The 13,505-nt window shown below is 62.2% G+C and overlaps 1 protein-coding gene across 5 annotated transcripts in view; it reads right to left on the bottom strand.

Moving 5' to 3' along the window:
• The window catches only part of NAV1 (neuron navigator 1), a 281,812-nt gene that overhangs the window by 18,152 nt on the left and 250,155 nt on the right, over positions 1-13,505 (bottom strand). For all 5 annotated transcript variants that reach the window (XM_024218023.3, XM_024218044.3, XM_024218030.3 and 2 more), the window contains 11 exons: positions 11,278-11,416; positions 10,215-10,515; positions 7,759-8,452; positions 5,933-6,382; positions 5,498-5,539; positions 4,578-4,726; positions 3,451-3,621; positions 2,473-2,525; positions 2,158-2,181; positions 1,967-2,044; positions 629-712 (listed from right to left, as the gene is read on the bottom strand). In XM_024218023.3, the coding sequence (XP_024073791.2) occupies positions 629-712; positions 1,967-2,044; positions 2,158-2,181; positions 2,473-2,525; positions 3,451-3,621; positions 4,578-4,726; positions 5,498-5,539; positions 5,933-6,382; positions 7,759-8,452; positions 10,215-10,515; positions 11,278-11,416 (2,185 nt within the window). The remainder of the gene's footprint in view (positions 1-628; positions 713-1,966; positions 2,045-2,157; positions 2,182-2,472; positions 2,526-3,450; positions 3,622-4,577; positions 4,727-5,497; positions 5,540-5,932; positions 6,383-7,758; positions 8,453-10,214; positions 10,516-11,277; positions 11,417-13,505) is intronic.

The raw sequence follows: 13,505 nt of genomic DNA, 5'->3' as shown, positions 1-13,505 counted from the left end.
CCCACAGCAAGCCCCTCCCCCCCAGCCAGGACACATGCCAGCTGCTTGCTCAGGGTGCTGGGCACAGGAGGCTACCAGCCTCCAGGGTTAATAGCCAGAGTCCTCCAGGGATGCCCAAGAGAAAAGGAGGGTCTGGCTTGTGCCCCTGGGCCGGACCTTGCTGTCCAGGGATGAGCCCGGCCACTGCAGGGCAGCCCACGGCACCAGCCGGCACAGATCCAGGGACACAGGAGAAGCTCAGGCCCAGCAGGGCGAGCGAGGGCGCTATGCGTGGGGATAGGTGTGTCTCTAGTCAGACAGCTCCCCCAGGGATCAGCCCGCGGCACGGCCAGCCTCCTGCGAGGATGTGGCAGGCTCTGCTCCTTCTCCGGGAAGAGGTTTCCCCATCACCCAGCGGGCTGGCTGGGGCGCTGGTGGCGCTTGGGCCCTCTCCTGGACGGAGGTGCCGGCCTGCCCATGGGTCAGGCGCCCCTTCAGCAGGTGAAGCCCTGAGGGGACTCTCAGGGAGCTGCGCTGAGCCCAGTGCCAGCGAATAGGAGACCCCCGGGGGGAGGGGGTGAGACCTGCTCCCTGGCACAGAGACCCCGGTGCCCTGCCAGCTGCCCAGTTCTCCCTGTGCAGCACCCACCTTCTCTTCCGCGGTCTCTGCCAGCTGGCGCAGACGGGACGTCATGTTCACCAGGCTCTGCTCGAAGGCCGCCACCAGGTTAGCCTGAAAGGCAGCGGGAGAGGGCATCACGCTCAGCTGGGGAACGGAGAGCACGGTGGGGAGCCAGACTGGCAGCCGCTGTGTGGCTGTGTGGCAAGCACCCGGTGTGGGGGAGGCGAGCATGTGGCATTCCCCCCTCACCTCCCAGCATGCTGCTTTACTGCCTGCTCTGTCCCGGAGGGACCCAGGCTCGCAAGCCCAGCAGCCCCGCGTTGGGCTCGCAGCCCAGTCCATACTATAGCCACTGCCTCTCGGAACAAGGGCGGGGAAGGGCTCTGATCTCTCGCCACCGGGGAAGAGGCTCTCTCCCAAGAAGGGGGGGGCGGGAGCCAGAGGGAAGGTGCCGGAGGTGGGGATGGACACCTGGAGTCTAGGGTGAGGGGGGATGGGGCCTGGGGTAGGAGCAGGCGGGAAGGGAGCGTGTGGCCCTTGCGCGAGGGTTCCCCCAGGGCTGACAGTGGCTGGGAGGGTTCTCAGCTCGGTGCCTGCTCCGGGTCCTGCCTCTCCGACCCCTCTGGTCCTGGAGCCGGTAGTGCCGACACCACAGACATGCCACGCCACATGGTGTGTGCAGTCTCTCCCGCTGGGACGCAGCAGGCCATCTCCCAGGGCCACACCTCCTCCACGCAGCAGCCAGGCTTCCCCGGCGTGCCAAGGGCCCTGCGCACCATGGGGATGCTGCGTGGCTCCGGGGTGGCGCTCCTGCCCTGCAGAGAGCAGCCGTGTGGGGGGATGATCTGAGTGGGGAGGTGACCCCCCCCCACAAGGTAGAGCAGGGGGTGCTGTCAAAACGGGCATCTTCCTGCAACCTGCCAGTTGAGGGGGCCAGGCACAGGGGACGCACTGGCCTCAGGCACCCCTAAGGACACTCCATTGCCAGCTGCAGCAGCTGCTACTCTGACCCATCTCCTCCGCCTCCCTGACCAGCTCCTGTCTCAGGGAGAGCTGCACAGGCTGGAGTGCCTCTGCTGGGCACTGGCCCCTGCATCTCTGCCTTGCCCACCCTTCGGTACCAGCTCTGCCCCTCACGTCTGCCACGGGGTGAGCTTCCCCTCCTTGTTCCTGGCAGGGTCATCTGCTCGCCAGGCCAGGGTGCGCCCGACCCCTGCCTTGTCCCCGGGACGATGCCCCAGCACTCCTCCCCCCCATCTTTAGGATATTACCACAGTTGGCATTATAGTGGGTCCAGAGACCTCTGACGATGCCCCCCACTCTGGACAAGCACTAGGCCTGGCCTGGAGCTGCGACTGGACTCACGTTGGCTGACAGCTGAGACGTCAGGGTCGCCACCTTCTCCTGGGACGACTCCAGCTCCCGGCGCAGCTTGCGGATTTGCTGGAGGGGAGAGAAGGCAAAGGGGGAAGGGTCAGGGAGAAGTGGGCCGCTCCCCCCATCGGGGGCCGGGAGCGAGCCGTCAGGGCGGGTGGAGAAGTGGGGTCTCACCGTACCTCGGATTGCATCCTCTCCTCCGCCTGGCAGAGCGCAGCGCAGCAGGAAGGAGAGACAGACAGAGGCCAGCATTAGGACATAGGGGGGAAGTGAGGGGCAGACAGGCAGAGATTGGGGGGCAGAGCCATGCACAGAACTGAACCCCGCCCCAAGCCACCGTGGGGCTCCTCCCGCAAAGCCATCCAGACAGCAGCTGGCTGCGGCCACCCCTGCAAGGCCCTGTGGGCGCGGCCTGGCCCGTGCCCCACCCCCCAGACGTGCAGGTAACAGGAGCGCCCCGGCGCAGGCGGGGGGACCGTGGGAGCAGCTCTTACTGAGGAGTAGGTGGAGGAGGCGCTGGAGGCCAGGGACAGCACCGATCCATGAACTGCAACAGAACAAACATGCCTGAGTCACGGAGCCCTCCACCGTGCCCTGGCTGAGAGCACGGGAGTTGGGTGGCGGGGGAAGGGGAGGCAGCGCTGGCTTTCCCAGAGGGGTCTGTGGGGCGCCACAGCAGGGGATGAATGGGGGGGGGGCAGGAGGGGTACTGCAGAGGTTACAGGCAGGGGCCACATTCAGCTGGGCAGCCTGCCCTGGCAAATCACCCTTGCCACAGGGCACCATCCAGCCAAGGAGCTCACATTGCTGTAGGGACACTACTAAGCAGAGCCTGACCACCCCCAGGACCCTCCTCATCCCTGGGAAGAGCTGGGTCAGCATCACCATCCCCGCTATACAGCTGGGGAAACTGAGGCACTGGGGCAGGAGGAATGGGGGGCCTTGCCCCAGGTAACACGGCGAGGCCCAGCCAGGAATAGTCCGACTCCCAGCCCTGCGCTTTGCCCCCATGTCCATCTGCTCATCTACGCTCAGGGACCTGCGAGCCCAGAGCCAGGTTTCCAGCCCAGCTTTGCACGAGCAGCCCCTGAGCTCAACCCCCCCTCCCCCGATAGGCCTGTGCAGGTTCCTTCCCCCAGAGGAGCCATGGAGCCTGCACTTGGGGGCAGGGAGCAGACAGAGCCAATAGGCCCAGCCACTGCTCTCATGCTCAGTGGGGGAGGCTGGTTTGACCCATCCTGCTGCCTTGGGACTGACAGGATTCCCCACTCGCTTGCTAGCAGGATTAACCCTTTCTTGTCTCCCCCACAGTAGCAGGAAATGCTTCGGTGCTCGGGATCGCGAGTGCCGCCGCTGCCACCAAAAGGGATGCCCAGGGCATGGAGGGGCAGGCAGGGGACCCTGGAGCCATGCTACCCCCGGATAACGGGGAGGAAGAGCCCGTCGCTCCGGCCGGAGCACGAGTGTCTCACCGTCGTCCGCAGGGTCCCGGAAGGAGCCCGAGCGGATCATGCCCTTGGGTCTGTCTGCCAGGGAGAGGGTGCTGCCCATCTGGGAGGTGCTGTAGAGCTCGAAGGCGGAGTCGTGGGTGGGGATGCTGTTGGAACGGGTGATCCGCGGAGTGGTGGCAGCAGTGGGACTCACTGCATGGAGAAGGCAGGGGAGGGAGAAGAGAAGAGGCAGGGTCAGAAACGCGCCTGGCCCAGGGGAGCGGAGCAGCAGGGAGCGTGGGGCGGGGAGGGGCCGGAGCCCTGAGGAGCCAGGGACGCGGGAGGGTGGGGGAGGACGCCACACACAGTCACGCTCGGGACCAGAGCCTCAGGACGGGGAGACTCGAGCGAAGCCAGTACCGCGAGGCTGAGGGATACCTGCTGGGGCTGGCCCACGCGCTCTCCCAGGTGGTGAATCCTGGGAACAGCGAGTTCATGCCAAAGCCGGTGTCCATCAGGAGTAGCCCCACTGGGCCCCAATCCCTCCCCGCACTCACTCCGGTGTAAAACAAGAGTAACACTGGGCCCGCTCCCCCGCTCACTCACTCCAGTGTAAAACAGGAGTAACACTGGGTCCAATCCCCCGCTCACTCACTCTGGTTTCAATCAGGAGTAACCCCACTGGGCCTGAACCTTCACGCTGGTTTAAATCAGGAAAATCCCTCTGACGCCAGTTCCTCTGGCACAAGCGAGAGAAGTGGGCCCCACACCCGTGAGGGACTCTCCTACCCGACAGTTTGCCTCCCACTCACTTTCATTGGGGGCGCTTTCAATGGGAGCCCCCCCGCAGCTGGGCTATGTCAGAGCATGGCCCTTTGTGAGGAGGCTGCCCAGAGAGGAAGCAGAGGGCAGGTGCCAGAGGCTGGGCAGAGGGCCCAGGGGGTGGATTAGGCACTTCATGGGGCTTCTCCACCTCTGGTTTCTATGGGCAAGGCCCTCTGGCCCCGCCAACAAGCCAGCTCCACCCTCTGGAGCACACAGGCCTTGCTGTGATCCTTGCTGCACAGACACCAGGGGCCAGCTCCTCAGCTGGCATAAACCAGCAGAGTTCCCGGGACGCTGTTTTCAATGGCGCTGCGCTGATTTACACCCGGCCACGGCAAACTGACCGATATTCGTGAGTGGGCTTTTTCCGGCCAAGGACACGGAGAGGGCGGGAGGCGAGGGCAGCTCTGACTGGTCATCTGACTCTGGGAGCCCGCCGATCGTGTGGGAGTGGCGCCTCTCCTTGGTCTCCTCTTGGGACTGGAGCTGGTACCTGCCAGGGCCGAGGGAGAGATCAGCAAGGCGACGCTGCTGGGGGTCCCCGCTAGTCCATTTTCCCCAGCCAGGGTCGAGTTGCCAAAGGGCTTCGGAATGGCCACGGCTCTCGCCAAAGAGTTCAGAGTAAAGCCACGTGGCAGATCCTTGCGCCCACTGGGACGCTGTGGGGGCAGTTCTAGGGGCTCGGTCCGCCTCTCCCTCCACAAGGATCTGACAAAGCCAATGGCGAAGGGGAAGGCTTGGCCTGTCTCTGGAGTATCGGGCGCACCAAGGAGGTGGAGGGCTGGGCTCAGCTCTGGTGTAGCAAACCCTTCTCTTGCCAAGATGTCCCCTTCAGCCCTGAGGCATTTCCCGCTGCCCGGGACAGCACAGGGGAGGCCGAGATGCCAGCCGCAGCACTGGGAAGCCAGGTTAGGGGGCATGGGCTCGACATGACAGCGGGATCTCTGGCATCGATGAAGGGCTGGTCTCCCGCTGTTCCGGGGACGATATTCTGCCCTTGCTCTGAGTGACCTGCGGTGCCCTGGGCAGCAAAGCTGCACTATTGGTGCAAGAGGGTGAGGGGCCGGGAGGATGGCCCAGTGGTTAGAGCACTAGCCTAGCAAACCGGTGGTCAGTTCCTTGCTCTGCCACAGTGACCTTGGGCAAGTCCCTTAGCCTCTCGGAGCCTCAGGTCCCAGCACTAATGGAGGGCCAGTACCCCACTCCCTGCAGCTGAGAGGTCCCAGAGTGACCGTGAGGGGCCACACAGGCATTGAAGTTTTACCTCAGCCCCTTCTTGGGCAGCGTGTTCCGGTCGCGGTTGGTGCTGGGGAGGAAGAGAAACACGAGTCATGGTCGGCTCCGCGGGCTGGGAGAGGGAGGGCACTCGCCAGGGGCAATGCCCAGCTGGGGGCCATGCCAGCTTGGTGGTGGGAGCGGGTATAGTAGGGGCAGGTGACCCCAGGGACCTGGCGTTTCCAGGGTGCGGCGGGGATTCCGGCCCGAGGCTTGTGCCTCACAAAGCTGTCCACCCCTAGGGCTGCCGGGTGCCCCAAGAGGTCAGGCAGCCCTCCCCACGGGAGCATGGTGGGGGTTGGGGTTCTGGGCCCCCCATAGCATAGCAGGGAGGCTCTGGAACCCCCCGCCCCCGATAGCTGAGCTCCAGCACATCTGGGAGGTGGCCCTGCTCCTGCCCACCCTCCCCTTCCTCAGGCGGCACCTGTCCAGATGTGCTGCTCTCGGGCTGCCAGTCCAGCCCTGCTCGCTGGTCTCCTCCTCTGTGCTGATGGGAGGGGTGGGAGCAGGGGCAGGGGTGGTGGTGGTGGTGCTGCTCCCGGAAAAGGCACTGGGCAGGCTGATTGGCATCTGCAGGGACTCCATGCTGCGGTGCAGGCCCGAGAGCTTGGGGTACATCCTGCCCTCCTTGGGGACGCTGAAGCCGCTCATGAGCTCCAGGCCCTGGGAGAAGCTGGCCGAGTTGATGTTGAGGATGGGGGCGGGGCTGGGGGCGAAGCAGGGTGTGAGGTGCCCGGCCGCCGGGTGCAGGTCCTGCCGCTTGCTGGCGTGGGGCTGGGGCAGGTCGTTGGAGGAGGGCAGGTCCAGGCTGTTGGAGTTGACCTTGTCCAAGTTGGCCAGGGAAGGGGGCTTCACGTAGCTCTTGGCAGGCGCCCTGTGGGAACACAGAACTGGGTTGGGGAGGGGCAGCAGAGACGCCGGGCCTGAAGCTGAGCCCAGACGGGGGAGGAAGCTCGGCTGTTCACCCAGCCCAGCCTGCCAGGGGAGAGCATGGTGGGGCCCGGCCCGGCAGGGCCCACATCCTGCACTCGCAGCATATGGGGCCCAGCCCCACTGCTGAGGCCTGACCCACTTTTAGGGAGAGAGTTTAAAAAAAAAAAAAAAAAAGGCACTTGAACAGTCTGTTGGAGACCCTTACTCTAGCAGTTTCTCTAGTTTCACATACCGCCCACCCCGTACCCCCTCAGTGCTCTCCCTGACCGAGGTCTACATCCAGATGCCAGGGTGACGGGCAACTGTACAAAACCCCAAGGCTGATCGACAGTCACACATACCCCTCTGGATAATATGCTTCCCCCCATGGCAGGAGAAGGCAGCGCCATGGGGATTTTCTATATAGACACTGTTGCTTTGGGGTCCCCAACCAGAGTTTGGAAGAACCCCCTTGGGAGCGGCTTTCTTAGCCGCAGCGAACTCCCTTCTTTATCCCATACACACACGGGGGTTTGTTCCTGTTGGCTGGGCTCCCCTCTTCAGTGAGTTAGTGCAGTGCTACTCACTGGCACCAAGCTGCATGCGCTGGTGTGTTACTGTAGGGTTGCTGGTTAGGAACAGGCAGCTGGTATCAACAAAAAAAGCAAACTACCCCAAGCACTACGGAATCAGTGCCAGCTGGCCAAGACCAAGGATCTGACCCTGTCAGGCCCCTCTCTCACGTACCCATAGGGGAAGAGGAGGGTGATTGTGTTTGAACTCGTGAAAAAATCCCCCCTGCCCCCCCAAGAAAAGTTCAATTTTTCAGCAACTGTTTTGAACACTGACAACTCTTAGCTGAAAACCAAGAATATTTCGCTTGGAAAGACCACCACAATGCCTCATGGGAGCTGTAGTTCGACTGCCTCATAGTCCCATTCGCCTTGATCTGCCCGACTTCCTAGTTGGAATACATATCCCATGATGCACCCCAGTCTCAGCTCTTGGGAGAGGGAAAACATGCATCCTAAGAGACCCTAGCTGTGATGCATTATGGGAGATGGAGTCCAGCTGAGGAGCCCAGCCCATACGGAAGAATGGAGACAGGAGGTAACTGAACTACAACTTCCAAGAGACACTGTGGAAAATATTGAAATATTAGGGGTTTCGGGTGTTTGATTTCTTAGTCGAAAACTCAGTTTTCCATTAAAAGCCAGTTAAGATGGAAAATGTCTGACTAGCCCTCATGGCAAGCTCAGGGGAGGAGCCCTGGCTCAGGCTGGGGGGTGGCTGCCTGTGGCAGTGGGGCTGGTGCTGGGAGGTTTCCCTGGCTCCTACCTGAGCGGTGTTGGGGGCAGCTCGGCCACTTTGGCAGCAGGCAGGTGGCTGGCTTGGGCCTTGGGGGTGCTTTCGGGGGAGCCGATGCTCTTCAGCGAGACGCACTCGGAGTCCAGGGCCACGGCCTTGGCTTTGGCTTTCTCCTTCTCGCGGTCCGTCTGGTTCACCGGGGCCGGCGTGCTCCGGCTCGTGCCGATCTTGGAGGGCTCCTTGAGCCGTGACACGGAGATGCCCCCTTGCTTGGTGCTTAGGAGGCTGGGGTCGATGCTGCTGCTCACAGGCCGGTTCCCGCCACGCCCGCCCGTCACACTCATGGAGCTGGATTTGGCCGGCCGCGGCAGGCTCCGGTACTGGATGTTGGAGCGAGCCCCGGGCGCCAAAAAGCCAGGCTCCCCGGCGTTGGAGACATCCAGGCTGGTTTTCCTCCCGTTGACAGGCTTGACAGGGATGCCGGAGCTCTTCTGGATCTTGCCGAGCGTGGCCGAGCCACCTGCCTGCATCACCGTAGCCGTGCCGGTGGCAGGAGGCGGCTTCTTGTAGCCGAAGGAGCCAGAGGTAGAGGGCCGGGCGAGCCCCGAGGGAGGCTTCTTGGCATCCCCGATCCGATCCCGGCCAGCGTCGGAGGAAGAGCGCTGCAGGCCCGCGTTCTTCACAGACAGCTTGCTCTTGTCAGTGGCTTTAGCTTCAGGTTTGCCTGGGGAGAGCAGAGCGAGATGGAGAAGGTCACAAGCAATAGAGGAGAGTACCCCAGCCCCCTGGCCCTTCTGGGATTGGACTCCCCTGGTACAACGTGGGCTCCTGTGGCTAGGAAACTTCACCCCATCCAGGGAGCTTCTGTTCTGCAAACAGCCTTGCTCTCTTCACTAGGTCGCACTGGAGCAGGGTATCACGCTGTTCAACATGGAAATCTGGGCACGGTTTCCAGGCGAAAAACAGCCTCATTTTAAGGCAGAACCGAACCAAACTTGAAAGGCATCAAATCCCCCAGAGTGGAAGGGTGCTGCCCGGTACGGGGCACGAACACCGGGTCACGTCAAAGATTTACACTCAACTTTTGCACAAGAGCCGGCCCGTGCCCTGCTCCGTTCTGTGGTTCTTGCCAACTGGAGGCAAATATGGCAACCCTGGGACGGACTGAGCCCACGGGACGGGGAATACACTGCGGGGAACAGTCCAGCACGGGCCCCTGGGATGATGGGACTGACGGGCTCTCTGATGGCTGCTGTCACAGCAGGACGTGATGTGACACCTCTCACGCCCCCGGGGAATCAGAGTGATGTAGGGGCTCTGCAGCCGTGCTACAGTGACTCTCAGGGATGGCGCCAGTGGGGTGGGTCTGGCACCAAAGGCAGCATGAGCCCGAGGTCACCAGCTGCCCACATCGCCCAGTGGCCTGGGCGAGCCCTCGGTGGATTGTACCCTGCACATGTTCTCCCCTGGGGAGGGGTGTACGACCCCTGTAAGGCCCCCTAGAGCGTTCTCCAGGAGGACGCAGCACTCCCCTCTCATAGCCTTCCTTAGGAGGTGTCACGGAGTCCCCGGGCGATGTTCTGGAACTGCTCCCCACAAAGCCAGTTAGGACTTTGGGGAGCCTCCTCTCCCTTGGAGCAGACTGTCTTCAGGGCAAGAAGCTCACACGGCTTCACCTCCTGGGAGCATATGCCCCTCCGTGCGCTTCCCACAGCGAGTCCGCCCAGGCCGGGTCCTGGGGAAGCCAAACGGTTCTGCACCCCCCACTTCGCAGTCAGATGTGACTCTCAGCCAGCCAGTAAAACAGGTTTATTAGACGACAGGAACACGGTCTAAAACAGAGCTTGTAGGTACAGCGGCGAACGGGACCCCTCGGCCGGGTCCATTATGGGGTTCAGAGAGCCAGACACCCACGTTTGCCCTCACTCCTAGTCCCCAGGTAGCTCCAACTCCCAAACCCCCTCCAGCCCCTCCTTCTCTCGGCTTTGTTTCTTTCCTGGGCCAGGAGGTCACCTGATCTCTTTGTTCACCTTTAACTATTTCCTTGCAGTGGGGGAAGGGGCCCTGGCCATTTGTTGCCAGGGAGACAGAGTGTCAGTGATTTATGCACACTGGCCTTTCCCCACCACCTAGAGACTTAAGAAATGCATAGGGGAAACTGAGGCACCCACACAGTATTTACAGGGAACATTAAGAACAGTCCCACTTCGTCACAGGAGGTTCCTAGCCGATCCCCAGGCTGAATCCTGAGCACGCAGCCGCTTCAGCCAGCCAGGGGGATCGAACCCCTGCCCGGGAGCTAAGGGAGTAGCTGGCTGGCGTAATCCCCGTGCCAGCCACTAGGGGGAGCCCTGACTCCACACACCGGGCCCGTCTGTGGCACATCTCACTCCTGAGGCTGGAGGGGTCGTGCCCGTTTGGCCAAACCCAGTGAAGGCGTGGGAAGGTGGGAACACCCAACACCCTCCCCCCCGCTGCAGCCTCACCTGCAACTTTGAGGGTGCTCTGGGCCGTGTGGGTGATGGGCGAGGTCACTGCCACCGGGGGCGTCTTGCCCTTCTTCAGGGACCCCGGCGGGCCCAAGCTGACGGGCTTCTTCAGCTCCCCCCCCTTGGCAGGGGCCTCGTCGCAGCTCTCAGCCCGTTCCCGCCGCCACTTGGAGGCGCCGTGCTCCATCTTGAGGCTGCCGCTGTCGTAGTCCAGCTTCTTCGGGCCCTTCTCCTCCGCCTCGCTGTACCAGCTCAGCCCGCTCTCGGCCAGCGAGCGCTTCTCCGAGTCCGTGCGCAGCTGCGCGGGGTGGGGACAGAGAGGTGAGGGGGGCAACGCTCTGCCAACCCCACCCGCCGCCCGCCCAGGAGACGCTGCCGCTTGGGGAGGAGAAAGCAGGGGCCTTCCCCTCTAGATCACAGGCCTCTCACCCTTGAGGACGGTGCAAGGGGCTGGGGTCCTGGTTCTCTTCCCAGCTCCACTACTAACCCGCTGCGCGTTGCTGCCCCAGCCAATGCCTCAGTTTCCCTCTCTGCAGCATGCCCGAGGCCATGCAGGGTCAGTGCCGGAGCCAGGAAGAGACGTCAGGATCCTGACTTGCCCCAGTGCCATTGCCACAAAGGCTCATTCTGCTCCTGTACCAGGGCTGGAGACAAACTCTTTAGATGCAGCGTTACTGCTGGGGAAATGGGACAGCCCCACACTCTGATGGCCTAGACTCCTCTATAACCCAGAGCAGGCTCTGGGGCCAGCCCCTCTGCGGGCAGGTCGGGGCAGCCCGGCTGAAGTCAACGGAGCGATTCTAACTGGCGTCAGCTGGGCTGGCCCTGATCGGCAGAGACAAAGTCCTTGCGCGCCACTGCCCCATCTGTGGTGAGATGGCGGGTCGTGGTCTTAGCCACCAGTTGCCCATGTCACTGGCACATCCCCCTCCCACTGGCGCTCTCACTGGGACATGGGCCGCCCCTCTCCAGGTCTGCCCGCCCCGCCCCTTTCGCCAGCGCTGAACAGGCACAAAGGAGGTGGACCCGTCCCGACCTCCGCGGGGTGGCCAACACGTACCGCTATGGCCGAGTTCCGCCGGGAAGCCGTGGGGCTGGACGGGAGGGAGTTGAGGGAGGAGCTGGCGTTGAACTCTTCAGAGCTGAGGTTGTCAGAGGCATCGCTGAGGCCGCTGCTGATGGAGCTGCTCTCATCCCAGCTGGAGCAGGGGAGGGAGAGAGAGAGAGAGAGAGAGAGTTACCCCCACTGAGCGCAGCCGCAAGTGCTGTGTGTTACAGGAGGAGAACAAGGCTGCAGCTCCTACCCCCAGGGCTCCCAGAGAAAAACAGCCAGCCCCCCTGCCATCCAAAGGGCTTTCCGTGCCAGCACACCCACCACAGCCTCCATGGGAACTCTGATCCAAACAGTCCCAAACCTGGGGGCGCACACAACTGGTATCTGGGTTCTGCAGCTCGGGCCCATCCCTCGTACCAAGGAGCGGGGAGGAAGCTCGGAGAAGAGCAAATAAATTCACTGGAAGCAGCCTGGCTGGCGGATTCCCCAGGAGGGGAAGCGTTTACGCGGCCAGCCTTAGGAAGAGCAGCCAATAACACATTCTCCCGCGTGGGTTACGCCTGCGGGGGGCTGGAGAGCTGCTCTTTCCCGTCCGGGCTGTGGGCCGGGATTTTGGGAAGAACAGGAGGGGGTGGGATGTTCCTCCAAAGGCTTCATCTCCGCTATTGTGACATGCTTTAAACCCAGCTGGAGCGCCCGCAGGGACTGGGTGGGTAGCAGGACTAGACTGGCTACAGCCCAGTTTGAAGCATGCTTAAGCCCAGGTTTTAAAATCATCCATGAGATCATGGGTCACAAAGACCTGGGGCTTGGGCCAGCGGCGGTGACATGGCAGGGGGCCATGCTAGTCATGTCTGATCAGTCCCGTGCAGAAGGGGCCGAACTACCCAAGGCTGCTTGTCACCCAAATGTGGTTTGATGCTATTCAAACATGATCCCGTATCGTGGTCCAAACCACTGGCTAGCTTTCCCAGGGGGAGGGCACCGTGCCAATCCCTCCTAGCCACAGGGCCGGCCTCAACATGAGAGCTAGCCGTGAGCTCTGGTGTGCTCACTAGGGGCCTGATCCTGCCCCTGTTCGAGTCACTGGCAAGCCAGCTTGTTCGACGTCTTCAGTGCGAGAACAGGCGGGGGGGGTCCCTCAGTCCCATTGCTGACCCATTAGAGGGCACCAGCAGGACGGCACAATGCATGTCCCCCAGCATGGACAGGGCAGGAGGCAGACAGCTGGTCATCCAGCCACTAAGAAGCACATTTCACGTAGCTAGTCAGGCGGCAGCCAGTGAAAAAAGCCCCAGGATGGGTGTGTGTAGGGGTAGTCCTAGCAATCAGTTTGCCTGTGCCTGGCGTTCCTATGATCCTCCAGAGCCTGAGTGTCCTAGAGGACTGTCAGGGCAGAGACTGGGTCCCTGTTGTGCCCAGATTGTACAAGCACCGACGATCCCACTTGGATCAGTGCTCCGGGGCCCCAGACACATTAACACAGCCCAGAGCAGAGGATAGCAACCAGCTCTCCGGCGGCCCAAGGGTTAATACAGATCCTATTGACTCTTTGACCTAACTAACCCCATACTGCACTGACCACTCCACTGGCCGAGGGAGATGTGACCCTTTTATCTTTGACAGGGATTGAAGATGGGCTGGAAGCAAACCCCGCATTCCCAAGCCCCACAGGACCCAAACACAGCAAACCACTCCCCATTGTGGGGCCTGAGCTCACTTCTAGCAGCCACTGATCCAGATAGATTAGTAGATATGGAGCTGCTAGATCTGGAGTCACTCCACTGACACCAGGTAGCTAAGAGACACTGCACCTTGAAGCAGGTTGCCCAGTGCAAGTTTGTCTTTAACCACTGCCCCAGGGGAAAGATGCAACATGGACGCCACTGGGATTTCTAGAGCAGTTTTTACATTTCAAACCCACTCCAGCCCCCTGCCGCTAGGGTTACCATTCGTCCGGATTCTGCCGGACATGTCCGGCTTTTTTGAGTTAAAAATAGCGTCCGGGAGGAATCTGTAAATGTCCGGATTTCCCCCCAATGCAGAGCGCGCGCGGCTGACAGGGCAGCCGGCCGGATCATGCCTCGCACGGGGCTTTGACAGCCAGAGCCCCTTCTCCACTTCCCCCTCCTCTCCCCTGCAACTTGAGACCACTCCCCTCCTCTCTCTCCCTCCCTCCCCCTCCCTGCATTCGCAGATCGCTGGCTGGCCGTTCATATCGGGCCTCCGGCAGT

Source organism: Terrapene carolina, unplaced genomic scaffold, assembly GCF_002925995.2.
Source record: "Terrapene carolina triunguis isolate 2854851 unplaced genomic scaffold, T_m_triunguis-2.0 Scaffold191, whole genome shotgun sequence".
NCBI lineage: Eukaryota > Metazoa > Chordata > Testudines > Emydidae > Terrapene > Terrapene triunguis.
The sequence above is the reverse complement of the archived record's forward strand: the minus strand, read 5'-3'. Positions and strand labels throughout refer to the sequence as shown.